At 34.7% G+C, this 20813-nt stretch overlaps 4 protein-coding genes across 4 annotated transcripts; 2 read left to right on the top strand and 2 right to left on the bottom strand.

The window, feature by feature from the left end:
• The first annotated feature begins 1018 nt into the window (after positions 1-1018).
• On the top strand, positions 1019-2407 carry LOC114752342 (protein SULFUR DEFICIENCY-INDUCED 1-like). Its single transcript, XM_028941083.1, has 4 exons — positions 1019-1126; positions 1379-1591; positions 1662-1817; positions 1911-2407. Exons 1-4 carry the CDS (start codon positions 1019-1021, stop codon positions 2283-2285), a joined length of 852 nt encoding a protein of 283 aa, XP_028796916.1. The 3' UTR covers positions 2286-2407.
• A 2485-nt stretch (positions 2408-4892) lies between these two features.
• LOC114752331 (protein SULFUR DEFICIENCY-INDUCED 1) lies at positions 4893-8173 on the top strand. The gene is made up of 4 exons (XM_028941065.1): positions 4893-5206; positions 5993-6205; positions 6850-7005; positions 7738-8173. The coding sequence occupies exons 1-4, from the start codon at positions 5084-5086 to the stop codon at positions 8137-8139; spliced, it is 894 nt and encodes a 297-aa protein (XP_028796898.1). The 5' UTR covers positions 4893-5083; the 3' UTR covers positions 8140-8173.
• Positions 8174-8378: 205 nt separating this feature from the next.
• On the bottom strand, positions 8379-12768 carry LOC114752330 (vesicle-associated membrane protein 722-like). Its single transcript, XM_028941064.1, has 5 exons — positions 12472-12768; positions 9938-10079; positions 9735-9855; positions 9517-9579; positions 8379-8656 (listed from the first exon to the last, which is right to left on the bottom strand). Exons 1-5 carry the CDS (start codon positions 12659-12661, stop codon positions 8507-8509), a joined length of 666 nt encoding a protein of 221 aa, XP_028796897.1. The 5' UTR covers positions 12662-12768; the 3' UTR covers positions 8379-8506.
• Positions 12769-15050: 2282 nt separating this feature from the next.
• LOC114752332 (vesicle-associated membrane protein 722) lies at positions 15051-18182 on the bottom strand. The gene is made up of 5 exons (XM_028941066.1): positions 17848-18182; positions 16697-16838; positions 16484-16604; positions 16192-16254; positions 15051-15445 (listed from the first exon to the last, which is right to left on the bottom strand). Exons 1-5 carry the CDS (start codon positions 18035-18037, stop codon positions 15296-15298), a joined length of 666 nt encoding a protein of 221 aa, XP_028796899.1. The 5' UTR covers positions 18038-18182; the 3' UTR covers positions 15051-15295.
• Positions 18183-20813: the final 2631 nt, after the last annotated feature.

Below are 20813 nucleotides of genomic sequence, written 5' to 3'. Positions count from 1 at the left end.
ATGCTTCATTTGGAATTTTAGAATGTTTTATAATATATTTTTACATATATTCGTATTTAATGATTTTTTTTTTCTCCGACCCATATTAAATGATTACACAACTAACTTTATTGGCCTCTGTGAATTTGGCGAGTAGATATTACATTTAGTACGGCATTTTGGCACTAGGCTATTTATTTTTAGACCTATTAATTCTTTTAATTTTATAAAAAGGAAAATTTAAAAGGAAAGACTGAAGTGCCGCCACTTTGATTAGCGCAGTCAAGGCATCCTAGCGAATCCAACCCGGATTCCTGACCAGGTTCGCTTATGAATATTCCCAACCCACGTCGCTTTCATTCACCTTGCCTCTCTTCTTTCTAAATTCAGTTTCCTTGTACGGATCCTTGATCAGGATCAATATAGTGCTCATTTAATTGTAGTCTATAATTAAAATATTTAAATATGCTAATAAAATATAAAATTTTTATGAAAACAATGAAAAACTAATGTCCTCAATTATTAGCTGGAATATCAGTTGCAGAATTTTCACATTCTAATACCAAATTCTAAAAGAGTGACGTTCAATACATATAATTGTAGAAATTGATTTAACACTGATCTTTCACAGTTTACTGCTGATTATACAATGTTATTTGCAGCTGATTGTTTTCAAGCACAAGAAATATTTTATGAGAAATGGCAGTTAAGCAACTTCATTTGGTTTATTTAATTATTAAGAGGCCTTGCTTCTTGGGTAAAATTTTAAAATGTTCTGGTTTGAAATCATAATTAAGTTGATACAATGAACTCGAGTGTCATTAATTCCATCATGTTTCTCCTCAACAGGGTGATGATGACGCTTTTATGGAGCCATATTCCGTAAACACAAGGGGGTTAATTGTAATAGCAGTGAAACACACGTGGCATGAGTGGAGAAGGCAGAGGAATGTGGGCGGAGTTTGCATCCACATTCATTCAGATGTCGGGGTATAAATGCTTTTGCCCTTGCCAATGTAATCTGTGTCGGACGCTCTCAATGAGAGAACGCGGGAAGAAGGGCAGGAGCCCCAAACACGACCTTTTCCATGTTATTCACAAGCTTCCTTATGGAGATACTCCTTATGTCAGGGCCAAGCATGCTCAGGTATTTATCTCCATGCTTTCTTTAATTAGGGTTTAATTAGCCACAAACAACAATAAATTTGACTTTTCAGCGCAATCTGATCTCCGCTTATTTGCTTCTCAACGAAACATATATAGTACTCCATCATCCACTCACCCTGCCTTGACTATTACTTTAGCGTTTCTTCATATATACATATATATGCCTTGATAATTCATAATCAGTACATGTGAAGAAGCTAAAGAGGCATAACATGCATGGGTGTGAATGAAGCTGGTGGAGAAGGACGCAGAAGGGGCCATAGCATGGTTCAGGGAGGCAATAAGAGCGGGGGACAGAGTTGGGAGTGCTCTCAAGGACATGGCGGTGGTGATGAAGCAGTTAGACAGAGCCCAGGAAGCCATTGACGCCATCCAATCCTTCAGATCCCTTTGTTCTCCCCGTTCCCAGCACTCACTCGACAATCTCCTCATCGACCTCTACAAGGTATGTATCGATATCTCTCCATCCCTCTCACGCCAATCCCTTCCCTTATTCATCAATCCGTGCATGCCAGAAATGCGGAAGAACAGAGGAGCAGATACGACTGCTCAAGAGAAAATTGAGATTAATATACCAAGGCCAGGCCTTCGACGGCAAGCCCACAAAAACTGCTCGCTCTCACGGCAAGAAATTCCAAGTTTCCATCACGCAAGAAACTGCCCGATTACTGGTACGGTGGCCCTCCCTTAATGAATTAGTACTTTCCATGCATATGTCATATGTTCATCACAGTGAAGCTAATTTACTGGCTGACTGGGAGCAGGGAAACTTGGGGTGGGCCTACATGCAGAAGGGGAACTACGTGATGGCGGAGGCCGTGTTTAAGAAGGCGCAGATGATAGAGGCAGACGGGAACAGGGCCTGCAATTTGGGGCAGTGCCTCATGAGGCAGGGCCGATACGAGGAGGCCCAATGTGTTCTTGAGGAAGTCATCACCGCCGCAGCCGACGGCAAGTCCAGGCAAAGAGCCCACCAACTGATGACGGAATTGAAATCCGCAATATCTGCTGACGCCTTTGTCCAAGGAATTGACCAACTACTTCCTCTTTGGCGGTCCCACGCGTGCACATCCAGAAGGCTTCCCATCTTTGAACAGATCACTCCCCTCACTCTCACGGATCAACTATCCTGCTCATAATACATAAAAATGGTGGCCAATGAGAATAACATATTATTTGTCTTACAGCGTAGGTGTACCGTTTTCTGCACCTATGCTGCATGTTTATACAGTTATACTCCCCGTAAATACCACTCCCTCGCAATAATCAATACATCTCAGTTAAGAATTAATATATTTGATTTCCGTTGGGTTTCATACCTTTTTACCCTTTTCTAATAATTCTTTTTCTTTGCATAACTCATTCACGATGTACCGTTAGTTCTTCCAGTCACTTTGATCTTCTCAACCCAAACTTGTCAAACTCAGAAGTTCAATAAATGAACGAAGAAAGGGTGAACTCGTAACAAAATCTTAAAAGAATTTATGTTTTATTAAATGATCAATAACAAGTATCTGATATTGTAGAATTAACTAAGAAAATATGAAAGGCCTCGAGCAATTCGATAGTGATAGAATTTGTGAATGTGACTGATGAGCTAGAGAGAGCATAGATGGAAGAGCGGGCCACTTCAATTCATTGACTCGTCTTCTACCTTGGCTAGTAAAAGCTCTCTACTTCCCTCAAAGGGTAAGTCTAGTGGGGGGAATTAATTTCTCATACCGTGACAAATCAATATTAAAATTCTTATTCAGAGAAGTATTTATATTTAATACCCGACAGTATTTTGAATACGATTGTTTTCAATAAAAAAATACCTATGCATTAACAAAAAAAAAAAAAGTTCTCTATTGCCTTTGCCTTGCTTTCTCTTCCTCCACCCGCCATCCTGTGGTGGCAGAGCAAATGGAAGAGAGTCAAGACAATTTGATTTACTTTTAAATTAATCCTTAAATTTTAACTAATTGCAATATGCTGCTTTGCCTTGCTTTCTCTTTCTCCACCCACCACCCTGTGGTGGGAGAGCAAATGGAAGAGAGTCAAGACAATTTGATTCACTTCTAAATTAATCCTTAAATTTTAACTAATTACAACTTAGTCCTTAAATTTTAACTTGTTCTAGCTTAGTTCATAAATATTAATTCGATTAGACCTAATAATATGAGTTGAACCCGTAGGTCCAACCGTCAGTAAATGATTCTTTTTAACCCTTACCTTCAAGCTTGCAACCTACAGCCCGCATTTATTTTTTTTCAATTTTTTAATCATTATAATTATATTATTATATATCATATACTATCTAAAAAATTAAAAATATACCTATATAATTTATTTGATATTTCAATCACATGTTTCAAGAAAAATAAAATCTTATTATATTTTTTTGGGACATTGTATAAGAAAAAATATAAAAAAGTAAAAAAAATTAAAAAAAAAGTAAATAAGTATTAGCTAGTTGGCGACCCAACCTACCAACCCACCTTGACTAGTTAGGGTTGGCTTTCTCCTTCAAACAAGCATTTTCAACTCAACCCATATGGGTTCAACCCGCTACAAGCCAACCTGCACGTATTACTAACCCTAAATTCGACGTAAGTTAATTCCTATAATTTTAAGAGTTAAGGAATATCGAACACTCTGAAGTATTTTTTCTAATACATTCAATACTCTAAAATATTTTGTAATGCATATAGTATCTTGAAGTATTTTCTCGAGTACATTTAGTACCCTAAAATATTTTGTGGTACATTAGCATTTTAAAGTATTTTTTAGATCCAGCACCATGAAGTATTTTTTGGTGCATCCAGTATCTCAAAATATTTTTTTTACATGCATCTAGCATCCAAAAATATTTTTTTGTGCATCAGCACTAAGTCAAAAAAATATATTTTAGGATGCTAGACACACCTAAAAAATATTTTGCAGTACTAGATGTACCTCAAAGTACTTTAAAATACTAGATACACATGAGAAAATATTTTGAAACGTTGCTCGACTCTAATTTTAATCATTTAAAATATAGGGACCAAAACTTTAAATAGTTAAGGTGATAGAGATTAATTCATAACCAAGTCAACATCACAAAAAATAATTGGCTAAAATATATATTTGGCCCTTTAATTTTATACAAGGTTTTGATTTGATCCCTTAACTTTAAAAAGTATACTTTTAGTCCTTTAACCCTAAAATTTTTTAAAAAAATGATAACATTGAGATATTAAATGTTAATAAAATATTCTCAAATACTAACATATTAAATTTAATTTTCAAAAAATCCATGATTGTTACAAAAAATTATCATTGAAATCTAATAATTTTAGGGTTAAATGATCAAATATATGCTTTTTAAAGATCAAAGACCAAATTAAAACCTTAAACAAAATTAAAAGACTAAATATATATTTTAGCCAAACTAATTTTTATAAATTTAAGGGTGTTTTAGTGAGAGCATGTAAGGGAAGGCCCTTCCCTCTAAATCCCTCGCGCCAAGCGGATCCTGGAGGAAGGCGCTGCCCCTGCTTCCAGCGTTCCGATGAGTCGGACGGGCCGGACGGTTAAACTTACGCGCGCGCTTGACCAACGCGCCAGCAATTGTGGGGAGGGTAATTCGATAATTTGGCTCAAAAGGCCCCTGTTCTGTGAGAGGGTGCAATCAAAGGTGGACACGTGTCCCCCTAAGGAAAAGAGATACTGGGACAGGAGCCGTTGATTGGTTGTTGATCTGTGGGAATGAAGGGGGACGCCAAGAAGGCCAGGTTCAGAGTTTACGGGATCCCCAAAATCCCATGACATCATTTCTCTTTCCCTGCTCTGTACTCTCCCTTCCTTTTCTCATCTTCAGCGATCACCGTCACCGCTAAGACTTGAACTCGAATTGTTCTATTTTGCATCTCCTCCTCCTCCTGTTTCAGAGAGATTGAGCCACCGGGCGGAGCGAATGGAAGAAAGTGTGTGCGATACCAAGAGCATGGTCTCGAAAGGGAAGAAGGACCATCTTTACCACGTTCTTCATAAGGTTCCTTATGGAGATAGCCCTTATGTCAGAGCCAAGCATGCTCAGGTTCCTTCCCTTTTTAATTCTTCAACATTCTCCTACCACTCTTTCTTCCATAGATCTTCCCCCTCATAATCTTCCTTTACTCCATGCCTTTCCTTCTTCTTCTTCTTCTTCGATGATTGAGTTGTCAGTTGCACTGTACATCCATGGATGAATTAGTATTCAATGATCTGAGATTGTAGTTCGCTCTCTATATGATTTATCCATGGTTAATCCTGCCACCATAAATAAACTTCTTTGTTTATCATGAATTATATGACAATTTAGTTGAATATTATTGACTTTCCTCCTTCCTTCTTTCCTTTTTTACTTCTTCGAAATAAGTGAACTTTTAGCTGAAACTGGTTCCCGTTTTATTCTACTTCTACTTCTTTTCTATTTTAAGGAGGAAGAAACAAACAAACAAAAATGTCATCAACTGGTGGTTAATAAATTCTTCCACCCGATCATTCCCCCTCTCAATTTATACTTCATGTGTTTAAAAAAAGGCGAGAAGTTTGAGTTGAATTTTGTCACATTACTTTTACTTTCTGCTTTGCCGTTTCACAATTGATTAGAAACTAACAAGAAATAAATCACCGAGTGGTTCTTGAATTCTTCCATCCTTATATGTTGAGGCTCATCAATCTAAGTAACGCGCTATTTAGTACTCCTAAGATTTGGTATTGCTGTGAAAAGCAATGGTGTTTTCACTGGATTTTGTTTTCATGAACAACAGAGTTAGTATTATTTAATTTGAGATATCGTAATAACTTGTATAAACAATAATTAACATGACGATATGCGCAGTTGGTGGATAAGGATCCGGAAGGGGCAATAGTATTGTTCTGGGGGGCAATAAATGCCGGAGACAAAGTGGACAGTGCATTGAAGGACATGGCTGTAGTGATGAAACAACTGAATAGAGCCGACGAAGCCATCGAAGCCATCAAGTCTTTTAGAAGCCTTTGTTCCAAACAATCCCAAGAGTCACTTGATAATGTACTCATCGATCTGTACAAGGTACTATACTTCTACTGCTTCAATTTCATTCTATTCTTCTCCCTTTTCGATCATTTTTGTCCTTTTCCAGCGACTGCCACGAGTCGAAGAAAATTTCTGAAAGTGAATTTTGTGTCCAAACAAATTGGCTGATTCAATTAATTATGAGTAGACACCCCCCCAACAGTGATTTAAAAAAAAAAAAAAAAAAGCAGTCCATGCATGTATAGTTAGTGTAAGAAATGGGTCGATGAAAACTCGTTAATATAATGCATCTGTGGGCTTCTCAATTTGAAGCCAGTAGGTATGGAAAGAAATAGGAGGAATTATAATCTAAGTCCTGAGAAATAATTACTAAAAAGTCTTAATAACAATCTCAACAGTTTATAATAATAGTAAGAATGACAACTTCTGATATTTATTTTTCAATTGTTTTATTTGCTTGGGATCTCATTGTAATTCTCCCAAAGAAATATAAGCGTTCCTTCCTAACATCTAGTTTTATATTTTATGGACTCCTGGAAAGGTTGGCGTCGCATATAGTATAATTCATGTCTGGATGGCTTATATTTTAGAGGTAGAGTGATTAAGAATTTCTGAAAGGAGGCAGAATTCCTGAAGTATATATCATTGTATTTCATTGTGAGATTGTTGTTTAATGGTAGAAATGTGGAAAAGTTGACGAGCAAATAGAGTTGTTAAAGAGGAAGCTGAAAATGATATACCAAGGCGAGGCTTTCAATGGTAAACCCACAAAGACAGCACGATCTCATGGCAAGAAGTTCCAAGTTTCCATCAAGCAAGAAACTTCCAGATTACTGGTATTCATTCTTCAATTCCTGCCCTCTAGTCTTCGCCTTTTTTTTTTTTTTTGGGTAAAAGAAAAGTTGATTCATCCTAATTTTTAGGTTCCTCGAGCGTGTTGACATTTTTTTAGTTGGCATCAATGTTACGTATCCAATCAGATTATCAATGTTTAATATAATCTGAGTCCCAGCTCACAAAAATCATCAATCATCGGTACTCCGTCGGTCATTTTTGTAGGAAACAACTACTATTTTCATCTTGTCATTATTTATAGGAAATATTTACAAGATGTTTCAAATTTTTGTCTAATTTTTTATTTTTTCTCATTAATTATTTATTTTAATATTTAATGTATTTATTATCTCATTTGTCCAAACATCATTCATTCATTTCCCTTTTCTCTCTCCTAGACTCTCCCTCATAATAAACATGGGGAAAAAACTTATAATATTTGCATGTTTATTGATCTCCATGATTTAGATAAATACTACCTCTGCTCCTAATTATAAGACCTCGTCTGTCATCTATAATTACTTATTCTTCTAATTAGAACCGGAGATACTATAGAAGGAACGGAAGGGAGTATTAATATAAAATTTATAGGTCAAAACCTGAAATAGTACGGTGGATTTCAAATTTTGTGCAATCACGGATCCATAGTCTAGTTCATGATTAGAAACACATTAATTCATCACGCATGATGGATAAGTTGTGAAAGTTGACACAAATGACGTGGCATGACACAGGGAAATTTGGGCTGGGCCTACATGCAAAAGAAGAACTACATGATGGCGGAGGTTGTATACAGGAAAGCCCAAATGATTGATCCAGATTGCAACAAGGCTTGTAACCTGGGCCTGTGTCTCATGAGACAGGCTCGATATGAAGAAGCTCAAGTGATTCTCGAAGAAGTAATTCTAGGCAATGTTCCCGGGTCAGAAGATGGTAAGTCGAGGAAACGGGCCGAAGATCTATTAGTAGAGTTGAGGTCCAAGCTACCGGGCCCACAGTTGCCAGACCTTTTGGGCCTGGATGATGATTTTATCAAAGGACTGGAGCGGCTTATGAGTGAATGGGGCCCACTTAGATCCAAGAGACTCCCAATTTTTGAGGAGATTTCTTCTTTTAGAGATCAGCTTGCGTGCTGATAATGTCATACTTATACGCTGTGTATAATAGAATGATGACGATGATCTAATGATCAAAAAGCGGAACATAGAGTACGCCATTTTACCAAGGGAGCTTTATTTAATTGTTTAGAGCCTTGCCCATAGATCGATTCGTATATTTAACTTGAGTACGAAAAATTGAGTGGCGAATTAATTAAGCTTTAGTGTGGAGTTGAAACTAAAATTGAAACTCTGGAACTAATAATTAATAATTACTGCAAACTATACAGGCAATGTCTTACAATAATAGAGACCACCATACCAGACGAGTTAAAGGAAAGTATTTAAAAAACTAAAAGTTAAAAATAAGGAAGAGGAAAAAACAGTATGTAGGAAGAAAAAAGACTCATTTCCCACACTTGAAGCCACCGCATACAGAAAAGACGATAACGAAAATGAGGAGAACTATGATGGCAAGAACTATTAATTTTACCTTCATATTCTGGAACCACATCTTTCTCCTAATCTTGGTTCCCTGCTGCCTAAAATCTTGAGCCTGCAAAACCATAGATATTCATTAGCCAAACCAAAATAGATAAAGATTTTAAGGGGGGAAAAAACGAGTAAACAACAAATCGAGATTAAACCAAGCAACCGCATGATTTATATGAATCACATATAATTTCTTTCAAGGACAAAACATGTGGGGCTGGGTAGCAAATTCATAAAGGAGAAACTTGATTTAGGATTAGGCAATTTGAGCTGCATCGCTACTCCGAGCCAAGTTGCAGATATTTTAACTAAAGCCCTGCCAAGGGTGAAGTTTGAAGACTTACTGAGAAGCAAGATGGGAATGCCAAACATCCATTCACCAACTTGATGGGGAGGGTCACGGACTAGGCCTCATATCACATAATTCTGTTATTGTTTCAGATTAGTTAATTATTTTTCCTGGTTTAGTGGGATTGGATTATCAAATAAGGCTTGCTATATAAGTCTATAACTATATATTCTGTAACCTAGATTTCTACTTTGAATAACATAACCAAGGGAAGCTTCGCTGCGCAGCTCACTGGTTTTCTGGCTCATATGCATCTTCAATTGTATTTAAACATCCCTGTGACAACCATCATTGAACTGATAACTGATAAAGCATATAAGCACAAAGGCACGGTGAAAAATCTTGCACACATTTTCATTGTTCTACAGTTCAACATACTTTGGTTTATATTTTCCCTTTATTTAATCTCATTATTAATATATATAATAATGATAAATTTTTTACAACTAAGAATTAGCAACACCAATAGAAATTCAATAATAAATGTAAATAAGAAATCTATTTCTTAATAGATTATCCTCTAGTTCAGAGTTTCACAAAATTGCCGAGTTACTCAATAAGTAACAATAACATACCTGAGAACGAAGGTTTTCAGTTCTGTCTACCAAAAGTTCAATCTTCTCCCCACGGTCGAGAACCTGAACACACAGAATTATAAATGTTACAGCTAACCATAAATTTAATTGAAGGGATTTTATTACAACACTTTCAGCTCGCTAAACATCCACAAAAAGACAATTCTAACTTTTGAGCAAGTTGCCCTTGAAGTTGTAAAGATTATAGGTGCTTTTACCTTCTCAATATTTTCCATCATAACTCCCTTCACTTCAGAAACCTGAGCTTTCACTTTGGCAAGCTTGTCGATCTCCTCCGGATGATCAATGCAGTACTGCATCTGCTCCTTCAACTTGAATCTAAACCCATAAACAAAAAAAAAATTAATAACTATGGATTTCATGAAAGAAATTTACATTTCTATACATTATACGTGAATACCCAAACTCTTTGTTGAGGCTACGAGCAGCAGCTGTTGCAGCTTTTCCTCCAGCATATTTCTTGGAGAATTCCTCCTTGATACGTTCAAGGAAAGCAATCGGAATCTGTCTGCCAACAGACTCAACCGCAACCACACAGTAAGCTACATCAAGCAGTGCCACAGATTAAATTAGTTCCTACAAATTATGAGTGTAATTTCAGTAGAAAAAGTAAAGAACTACCTAAACAATCAAAAGCACCACAATTTTAGTACACGTCAAATTATCAACAAGCAAACAAGAATAGCTTGTTTCAGACTTTCACTGAGATAATTGGATTGAGTAACCAAAAGACAATAAACGAATTTAAATTAGCCCTTAATCATTCTTTTCATAATTAATGAAGTGAATTGACACAAGTGCACAACAATGTATAGCAGAGTTCTCATGTATGAAAAGGGAATATAAAATGCCGAATCGTTGCACACCTTAGACAGATAAGACTTAGTAGACATTTTCGTTTTGTTTGAGAATACTTGACAGCAAACAAAGCCTCTTGAACAGTAAGCATTACAACTCAAAAAACCATTTAACAAAATGACAGTTGGACCAAGCTTAGAGCTCAAACGCATAAAAAACTTCAATGGCAAGAGGAAAAGATTTCCCAATTTCCTGTTTGATAATCATTACACTTGATTTGAAACATTCCAATTCGAATTGGAAGTTTCAACTAAGCATCCGTCAAGGGTATATCTTATTTATTTTCCCATACAACAACTAGGAGTGGTACGATCACATAGAAGACCAAGAAAGTTCACATCCTGAAGAAGACACAAAGTTTAAGACATATTAAGTTTTCTAGCCAACAATGTGAATCTTTTGGCATCCCACTGCACAGAACGTAGCCACATAGAATTTTGCATCACAAAGGTTGGCTGACATTGTGATGTTAATATCTATGATGATAAAGAAATAAGGAGGGAAAAAAAAATCTACCAAGGAGGGAAAACCCCCCATAAGATTAGGTCGCAGTTTTCAAATTTGATTTTTAAAATTTTGGAAGATGATTATCAGTATTATAGAGTTACTCTTTAATGTAAAGATATGCATCAGATTAGGAGTTTTTTTTTTTTTCCTGGTTAATACAAGCTTTAGTCTTTCAAATTTGTTCTTATTTTGGTCTTGGTCCCTCAAATTTTAAACCATAGGTTTTGGTCCCTCAAATTTCTTTTTATTTAAAGCGTTGGTCCCTATAATCAATAAAAATTGGGATCATTTTGCAGTTTGAGGGATTAAAACCTATGATTTAAAACTTGAGGAATCAAAACCAAAATGAGAGCAAATTTCAGTGACAGAGATTATATTAACCCCTTTTTTTTTTGAGAAAATACTGCAATACGTATATGCATAAATATGGTTACCATATCTGTGATTGGTTTCACATCTCGTAAGTATCCTGATTTAGAGTAATGCCAGGTGATCAGGTAAAATGGTTATATATGGGAGAAATTGATGATTTAATCAAATTGCACTATGATACAGCAAATTATCCAATGGATCTCATTACCTTTATGGTTCGATAATGAGTTGTAGTATCTTCAAAATTGTTTTAAGTCTTAGAAAAGGCATCCATATTCAGATACTCATGCACATTATCCCACACGCTTCAAGGGTAAAAACATTTTAAACACCATGTCAAGAACAAACGTACAAGAGGCTCATCACCAATGTATATAAACCAACAATTTAAATCATGTAATTTATGATTTTAATTTTATATTGATAAGAAAATAGAACAAAGCAATACAATACAAATCTTCACTTTTGACAAATGCCAATTTTGAATCAGTTATCACTTGCAGCATTATCAGAAGAAGAAGTATAAACGTAATGATTTAATGCCACACGTAAAATATAACGATCAGAAGTATAATAATTCGCAAACCAGAATTCAGTTACAGATCATATCTGAGAAACATCAACTTTGAACTTGTACTCCGCTATGTAACACAGCATCACATAAAATTATACCTCTTCCATACAAGAGAAAATTGAAATAAACATGGAACCTAAAGTAATTAAGATGATTATACGATTACGCCAAGCTCATAAAAACCTTTACACTTTCAGGCCACTGAGATTTTCAACTTGAGAAATTCGTGATTGAAGCGCATGTGCAATATATAGGTTGAATCACCTCCTTATAATTCCATCAACCAAACTAACAACTCAATGCTCAGTTGAATTTATTGCTTCTTCGCCTTTTATCCATGCTGGCGGTGAAAACAAATAAGTGCATACAACTCAAGACAACATCAACAATGGGAGACCAATGATCATTAACGAAATTCAATGGCATCAACTGGATCATTGAAACATCTAAACCCAATTAAAATCAGAACCAATGTCGCGCATGTAATAAATTATATTCCCATCAAGAAATGAACAGAAGAAAAAAAAACGAATTTTATAAACACCGTAATGGGAAATCAAAAAGGAAAAAGAAAAGCTGAAGATCAGCAAAAGACAGAGAAAAGAAGACAAAGTGAGAATTACTGAATCCATTATCGACAAGGTAGTTGAATGTGTGCCCGTCGCAGTTGTAGGTGAATTTGTTGCTGGACGGGGGGAGTTTCTGCAGGCACTGAGACGCAATGCCGGTGAAGTTACCGGAGAACTCAGTGTACTCGGCAAGGATCACGGTGCCGCGCGCCACGAAGCTGTAGATCAACGATTGCTGTCCCATTGGAACCACAATCGTAAGCCAAACTCAGCGAAATTTGTTGAAGAAAGAAGGAAATGAATTGAAACTTAAAGAGGAATGCTTTCTTGTTTTAGAGAAAGAAAGTGAGGAGGAAAGAGAACAGAACAAGGGGAGGGAAGAAAGGAGGTCGTTTTCGCCATGGCGTACAAAGAAAAGCGAGAATTTAATTTGAGTTTATAAAATCAACGGAAATACTCCGCCGTGCCGTACTGTTAGCTTTTTTTTTTTTTAATTCAATAATTTGATCTTGGGAATAATTTTAAACGAACATCGGAGTACGGGAGCTCGGAGAAAAATCACATTTCAGAAGAGTAACGGCGTTGCCCAGATTTTTTCCCACGCCACCGGCCAGCATATTTATATTTGCCGGAATTGTTGTTCGTTCTGTCTTTTAAACTAAGAACTAAATTTAATATGGCCAAATATTTTTAATAAGAATGCAGTCTGATATTCGTCCTCTTTATCGTTGAATTTTTAGCATATACTACCTCCGGTTCTAATTATAAGGCCTAATTGACTAATTTGAGGAGATTAAGGAAGTAAGTTAAGTTAGTTATTTGTAACAAATAAATGTTGTCATTTCTAAAATATCCTTGCTAATTAAGTGTGTTGGTTAGAACTATCATTATTAGAAGGACTATCTTGGAAAAAAATGCATAAATATGAGAGACAAAATGGATTGGGGTCTTATAATTAGAACCAAACTAAAAGTCAAACGGGATCTTATATTAAAGACCAGAGGTAGTAAAAGCTTTGCCACAACAAAAGAACTATTGCAGGGGCCTTCTATGGGGCATGAGGCATGTGAAGACTTGTCTTTAGACTTGTCCAGACACAAGATCATTTCGAGACCGGATAACATCTATAACATGGTAATGAGGATTTATAAGATGGAGAGTGTGAGAGGTAATTATTAGACTTCATGCAATCATCACTATGATTGCGTCATTGAAAAAAGCCCAGCCAAACACACACATTTTGATAATTAAGCCTGGATCATCAGTGTAAAATATAATTCAACTATGTAACTTGTCACTTGCCTTTAAAAAGGAAAAACCGTGAAGAATTTAATATTGCTGAATATGGAGGTTATCGACAGCACACTCCTTGCTTGGAATGTCTAAAACACAAGCAAATAGTGAGTTTGTCGAAAAGGTGTATTCCAACTTTAGGTGCGCTTAAGTAGGGCAGTTTTGTCTTCTTATCCATCTGTGTTAAACAAGAAATAGTTATCTCAATGCTGTGATGGAAGGAATGGAAGAATATAAACTTGAGAGGAATGGACGCCTCGCATCCCGCTTCATTGAGGATTATTTGAATAGGAAGCACTGTTGTTGCATTGGAACTCTTCTCCAAGAGGTGAGGTGGAATTGGAATATTGGATGTTGATGTATGGGATTTTGAATGCTTCTTACAACTCTTAGCGCATCCTCTTACACTTTGATTCTTACTTACCACAAAAAAAAAAAAATAATAATATAAAAATGATGGTGGTCAATCTTTAAGAAAAAAAATTATGTTAAAAGAGACAAAAATGTTAATAATTTCTGTATAAAGAACTTAAATATGCATCAAATTAAAATTACTCTCACACTTTTACTCTCCCATATTTTAATAAAACTATTAAACATGCAATCAAATTGGCATATTCACAAGCCAATAAAATATGCATGAAATTAAAATAATAATATTTCTTTTAAAAAAAAATTCTTACAATAGCGAAAAGAAATTTCTAAACGATTTGTTTCGTAATGGGGCATCTAATTTTCTCCCACAATGGCCAGTGCGGGTTGCCCAAACGTTTAATTAAAGCTTGAACCCTTTCTTTTTTTTTTTTCAAGTGGGAGTTCAAATTCCTGAGATAATTAAAAATCTAGAGTTGATAGGCATTGAGATCCTTTTTCATTTAAAATGTGAGTTAACAGAATTGAGAGATTATATGCATGATGTATAAAGGTAATACACATCTAAATTGATGGGATTAAAAAGTATAGATTTAAGAAGTTTTGTTCTATTTACAGAGTTATGTTTTAGAATATGTAGAGGGTATATTAGGCAATCAGCTTTTTCGCCTTTCAATATAATTTTAAATTTATGATCCTTCAAAATAAATATCGATTCTTATAGTTTTTTTAGAATGACTTCCCCCCTAAAATATATATATATATATATATATATATTTCACTCCGACTTTCATGAATTCTCTATCGTTTTCCAGGAGCAACGGAAGAACATGTTGTCAGATTACTTTCAGAAGAATATTATTCGATCAGCCTCAGGTCAACAGATGTGTCAAAATTTCCCAACGAGACATCGGATGTCGGGGGGGCTTAAATTTGGATGGTTTCAAGAGAGAAAAACCACGACATTATAAATTCTGGAACAAATTGACCCTTCAATATGTATAGAATTCTACAAATGAAACAATCAGTCTTCAAAAATGCAAAGCGGCCAGTGTGCAAAGCCATGCACGTAACTCCTACACATTCATTTCCCACCAAGGCATTTTCTCTACACAAGGCTTTAGAATATTAAATGAACAAATCTATAATGTTCGTATCAAGCAGATATATAGAATTACAGAAGCCCCACAGTGATAATCCTGACTGAGAAGACTCATTTACCACAATTGAAACCATGGCACACCGAAAGAACAATTATGAGAATCAAGGCAATTATAATACCCAAAACTATGAGCTTTATCTTCATGTTCTGCAACCACATCTTTCTCCTCATCTGGGTTCCCTGCGTCCTGAAATCTTGTGCCTGCAGACCCATGACAGTTCAAATGTCAAATAGTCAATTACAATCCATAAAAGCTTCAAACCAAACACGTCTGTACACAGGATAGGAGGCGTTGCAAGTTTAACTTCCTATGCCTTCACAGAAAAGAAATATATGCACATTCCAATTGAGTACCCTCGATGGAAAAGGAAAATTGGCCCAATATTCAAGTTGGAAACTAATCTAGTTTTAGATCAAGTTTCCAAAATAACTCATTTCATGAATGAGGAAATATTTTGGACTTCCATTTGAGAAGGACTTGCTTAGTACACAAATAATATTTAAAAAAAAAATTGATTTTGTAGGTAGTAGAGTATCTCTTGTATCATTAAATAAAATAAAAAATAATAATAGTTATCGTTGAATAATAGCAATTCTTGCTTCTATATTGCATATCTTGATTTTTAAATAAGGAAAAAGGGCTCCGTTTCTTGTATGCTAGCCAAATATCTGGGATACACTCACCTTGTATTTAGTTATTTTGTAATTACTCATCTTTTAAAATCTAATTTGCACGTGCAGGTGAAAACAAGCCTTTAAATGAAGGAGCGTAAAGATACAATAGAGATAACGACTTGCTGTTTTTCACAGGACATAGCATAAAATCAACCAGAAAATATATACATAAAATGGACAGCATAATATGATCTTTTTAGGTTTTTCTTAGCTTGTTTTACCATAACTTTTCTTTTTAGGTTTATACATGAACCATAATAGGATCTTAATACCTGAGAGCGAAGATTCTCAGTTTTATCCACCAAAACCTCAATCTTCTCTCCACGATCGAGAACCTGCATATAAGACATTACAATACACATACAAAGCCACATATTAGACAATCAGATAATCTTAAGAACGCTCCCCAGCAGACGGGAAGTGAATACTCTATCCACTACCCCGACTATTGTATCTGAATCTGGCCAAAGAAAACCTGAGGAAATCCCAAATATAACAATTTTCAAGAGGAGATACTCCATCTACCCTAAAAGAAGACATATTGGCAGCATCTAAGTGACATACCTTCTCAATATTTTCCATCATGACTTCTTTAACTTCAGAAACCTGAGCTTTCACTTTTGCAAGTTTGCTAACCTCCTCCGGATGATCCACACAGTACTGCATGTGCTCCCTCAACTTGGGTCTACACCATGAACAACATATGGTCTTCATATTGATTCTATAGTCAACAGAAAGGAATGTCTGTTTTATGTATAGTTAAGTAAACGTAAGTACCCGAATTCTCTGTTAAGGCTTTTAGCAGCAGCTGTAGCAGCCTTTCCTCCACCATATCTCTTGGCAAAATCCTCCTTAACGCGTTCAAGGAAGGCCAATGGAATCTGACGACCAACAGACTCCACTGCCACTACACAGTAAGCTACAAAGTAATAGATCAAGTTAGTCTGACTAATAATAGGCCTTTTTCAAGAACTATAGAACACCAATCAGCATCTTTAAAAACCACAGAGCATGACATATGGTACTTAGTTCAGAAAAATTATTCTTGATGCTTTATATTACACCTACATCTTCTTGAAAGCGCGTATGAATAGTACTTTTCACATCCTATCAACTTTGAGCTTACCAGTAAATAAAATTAAGGTGACAGAATGGGGGGTAGAAGCGGGAAACAATATAATGTTACTATCAAATTCTTCCGTGAAACTTAATATCCATGAACATCTCTGCTGATAATCTATATTCTATAGCAAAGTCAGGCTAGGCGCATTAGACTTCTAAATCTCAATCTCATGTTGCTCATTATTACGAGATCAAAATTCCATAATCAGTTCACAATCTCCAATGGCCGGATCAAGTTGTTAGAAAGCCATCAAGACCAATCCTCCCTTTGATCATCCCAAGTACAGCAGAAGATAACTGGATTTAATTGAAATACCACCATATTACAGTATTGTCGAAGGCTTTAGCAAGAAACTACACCGGCACGCACTTAACCGCATTTTTTTATATGCATGATTGTTTATCTACAAACTTAAATCTATTGGACTCATCTCACCCAAGATCAATAATTTCAACCGCAAAGTTTATTCCTAGTATTTTCACCAATTTGAACAATACCGCCGCACTGAATGTACAGAACAGATCCATTACATTGATGCACCTTTATATTTCGTTCTCAAAAACTTCAGCTCCGAGGCTCAACCCTGGAAGACCACTTCCATTGTAATAGAAAAATTTCTTTAAACAAATAAGACAAGAAGCCAGCTTCATCATCGAAATCCAACGTACGGGAAAAAACTTAAAAAAGGGCCTAACTAACTAAATCAAGCAACGGGTGGTAGTCAGAAAACACCGACAAGACGCGGATCAGGGAGAGGAAGCAAACAAAAAGATCAAGATCACAAAAAGGACGAAATAGAAATTACTGAATCCATTATCGGCGAGGTAGTTGAAGGTGTGACCGTCGCAGTTGTAGGTGAATTTGTTGTTGGAGGCAGGGAGCTTCTGGAGGCACTGCAAGGCTATGTTGGTGAAGTTGCCAGAGAAGTCGGTGTACTCAGCCAGGATCACCGTGCCTCGCGCCACAAAGCTGTAGATCAACGACTGCTGACCCATAAGAACACAAATCTCGCCACAGATTCAGAAAGAAATCGAAGGGTTTCGTAACTTTCGTTGCAGAGAGAAGATTTCAAAACGAAGACACAGCGATCAAGAGAGGGGAGGAGAAGGTTGACAACTACGGGGATCAAATGGGGAACCGAGGGAGAGAAGCGTGTATTTTGATTCGAAGTAGATATTAATGCCCTCGAAGGTGGTGCATTATGACGAAAATGCCACGCTGTAGTGTGATCTTTTCAAATTTGAAAATTCGTTGACGAGGTCAGAGTCTCAGAGAGCAGTCTCCTTTCTAGAACGGCAAAGCAATAAATCCGCTCACCGCAAACAATGAGTGAGAACTCGGGTTGGGGCCAACAAGGGCTCAGCTGTGCTTTCACTGCCATACAAAATATACAAGAGGTAATAAAAATAACTCTTAACTCCACTATTAAATAAAAATAATACCTTCACTTCTTAATATAAAATTTTATTTGATTTTTATTTTGATTTTAATTATAAAATCCAATCCATTCTGTTTTTCATATTTATTCATTTTTTCTCAAAATAGTCCTTTTAATAATAACGAGTCCAACTAATAAACTTGATTAGCAAGAATATTTTAGAAAAAACAACACATATTTATTATAAATGACTAACTTAAATTATTTTTTTAATCTATTCAAATTAGTCAATTAGCTCTTATATTTATAACCAGAGGTAATAGGTAATTAAGATTTAATATTTTAAAATTATTATTATACATACATAAATAAAAGAGAGGAAGTGAACAAACATTTTTTGAAATATTTAAACGCGAATCATTCATTTTCTTGACAATGGAAACAAGATTTTAAGAAGAAAAACGAAAGAGAGGGATTCTCAGAAAATTTGGACACAGTTATTACTAGCCTTAAAGTATTTTAGAGGAATAACTTTATATAGATATTTATAAGTCAAAAAAATGTTAACCAATCCTCTGTGATAATATTAAAGAAAAATAACAAAAAATGAAGCTGAAAATTATTAAATTCCAAATCAAGTTTGATAATAACACTTTATTTAGTATTGACAATATTAAATTTGTAAATGACAACAAATTTTTGTTGACATTTCTTATTTGGTATTTAGTAATTTCCAACTAATTTTTTTTTGTCATTTTTCCTGATATCAATAGTTGAGTAAAAAAAAAATTATCACTATGTACTAACGATGAACTAGCACTATTATTAAATGTTATATACCTCTGTATTGTTAGAGGTTATATTAACCCCACATTTCATTCAAAAAAGAAATAATCCCAGAAAAATATCTTTAAATTTTGAATTTTCAAATCAGTCATTTTATCATGCTTTAATAACAATTAATAATATTTGAAAAGTAAATAATAATACATTTTACGAGTCATTCTTGATTTGGGATTTTAAAATTTTAGAAGTATTTTTTAATTTTCTCTTAAAAAAGCATTAATTAAAATTATCTGTTAGTAAAATAACAATAACAATTGATTTTATTATATATGTTGATGATTGATTGATTACGTAATTCATATGCAATGGCACAAGATACTCTTTAACATGATTCATTCTATCATTACGTCACTTCTAATTCTATCGACAAAAATCTTAAATAATAAAAAGTGTTTGAATATTAAATTCTGTATACGAAAATTTATTAAACAAAATTTTCATGCGTACTTTTCTTATGATAATTTGGAACAATTCTACGCGCACACGCAAATGAAATAGCAACTGCTATGAAATTTCCAAATTTTAGTCTTACTAGAAATTGGGTGAATATCAAACATTGCAAACAAAAGATATTATTGGTTTTGTCCGAGCAGGAATATCTGTATTTAAATGTATGTTTTCTCTCTTCTAAAAGTATTACTCTTCCGGTCTTAAAGCAGGAATTAGTCAAGAAAATGATGATGAATCGAAATGTAACTACTTAATCCATATTATATATATATTAATTATATATATCAGTTTTTCTTAAACCAATTTATTTAACTTTTAAATTGATATATAATCCAATATTATATAAAGATATTTTGGGGAGATAATGTCATATTACAATTAAGTAATTTATTTAGCTTAATTTATCAAGCTTAGTTTAGTAGCTTTTACATTAAATGAACAAATGAGTTTTTTTTTTTTTACCACCATAGCATTTTAAGTCCGAAATTCCATTTCAAAATGATTTATGTTATAAAACTAAAAAAATAGTAGAAAAGAAAAAAGAGTCAACAAGAGAGTATTTCTCTTTCTATTCAAGGGTCCTGAATACATTATACATGCCTTCTATTTATAAACATAATTTACAATTTTAACAAAATCTATAGATTACATGATGATAGAAGATAATTGTGAGATCATGTAAATAAGATATGATATTGGAGATAATAGAAGAGATATGGATATCTACACAGATATTATTACATTCATAACACTCCTTGTTGGATGTCCATTGGATGACTGTGCATCATTAAAAAATTCAACTGGGAAAAACCCAATGGGACAAAAATTTAGTAGAAGAAAAGGAGTACAACATTTATTAATACACTATACAGTGTCACCTTATTAAAAACCTTGCTAGAAAAACTCAATGGGACAAAATCATAAAAAGAGGAAAAAAAGTACAGTGTGCATCAACTCCCCTTCTTAGCAATATCAGTTGAAATTTTCAAGCCTATAAATTCTAATATAATGAACAAGCATTCCAAATATTAAATTTAAATAAATACGACCAATATTAATTTTTACAATCTTTTGAAGATCATGAGACAAATAGTTTA

The sequence above is a fragment of the Neltuma alba genome, unplaced genomic scaffold (assembly GCF_004799145.2).
Source record: "Neltuma alba isolate B1F8T4 unplaced genomic scaffold, ASM479914v2 tig00007337_pilon, whole genome shotgun sequence".
In the NCBI taxonomy this organism is placed as follows: Eukaryota; Viridiplantae; Streptophyta; class Magnoliopsida; order Fabales; family Fabaceae; genus Neltuma; species Neltuma alba.
This window is presented reverse-complemented; position numbering and strand designations above follow the sequence as displayed.

Bases quoted from the DNA above. Each gene is read 5' to 3' on its own strand.
- LOC114752330 (XM_028941064.1), bottom strand. From the start codon at position 12,661: ATGGGACAGCAATCGTTGATCTACAGCTTCGTGGCGCGCGGCACCGTG. The intron at 9,580-9,734 runs GTAAAAGCACCT...CTGTGTGTTCAG, and splicing joins TGATGGAAAATATTGAGAAG to GTTCTCGACCGTGGGGAGAA. The intron at 8,657-9,516 runs GTATGTTATTGT...ATGGTTTTGCAG, and splicing joins CTGAAAACCTTCGTTCTCAG to GCTCAAGATTTTAGGCAGCA.
- LOC114752331 (XM_028941065.1), top strand. From the start codon at position 5,084: ATGGAAGAAAGTGTGTGCGATACCAAGAGCATGGTCTCGAAAGGGAAG. The intron at 5,207-5,992 runs GTTCCTTCCCTT...CGATATGCGCAG, and splicing joins TCAGAGCCAAGCATGCTCAG to TTGGTGGATAAGGATCCGGA. The intron at 6,206-6,849 runs GTACTATACTTC...GTTTAATGGTAG, and splicing joins TACTCATCGATCTGTACAAG to AAATGTGGAAAAGTTGACGA.
- LOC114752342 (XM_028941083.1), top strand. From the start codon at position 1,019: ATGAGAGAACGCGGGAAGAAGGGCAGGAGCCCCAAACACGACCTTTTC. The intron at 1,592-1,661 runs GTATGTATCGAT...CGTGCATGCCAG, and splicing joins TCCTCATCGACCTCTACAAG to AAATGCGGAAGAACAGAGGA. The intron at 1,818-1,910 runs GTACGGTGGCCC...GACTGGGAGCAG, and splicing joins AAGAAACTGCCCGATTACTG to GGAAACTTGGGGTGGGCCTA.
- LOC114752332 (XM_028941066.1), bottom strand. From the start codon at position 18,037: ATGGGTCAGCAGTCGTTGATCTACAGCTTTGTGGCGCGAGGCACGGTG. The intron at 16,839-17,847 runs GTAATTTCTATT...ATTACTTTGTAG, and splicing joins CCTCGCCGATAATGGATTCA to CTTACTGTGTAGTGGCAGTG. The intron at 15,446-16,191 runs GTATTAAGATCC...ATGGGTCTGCAG, and splicing joins CTGAGAATCTTCGCTCTCAG to GCACAAGATTTCAGGACGCA.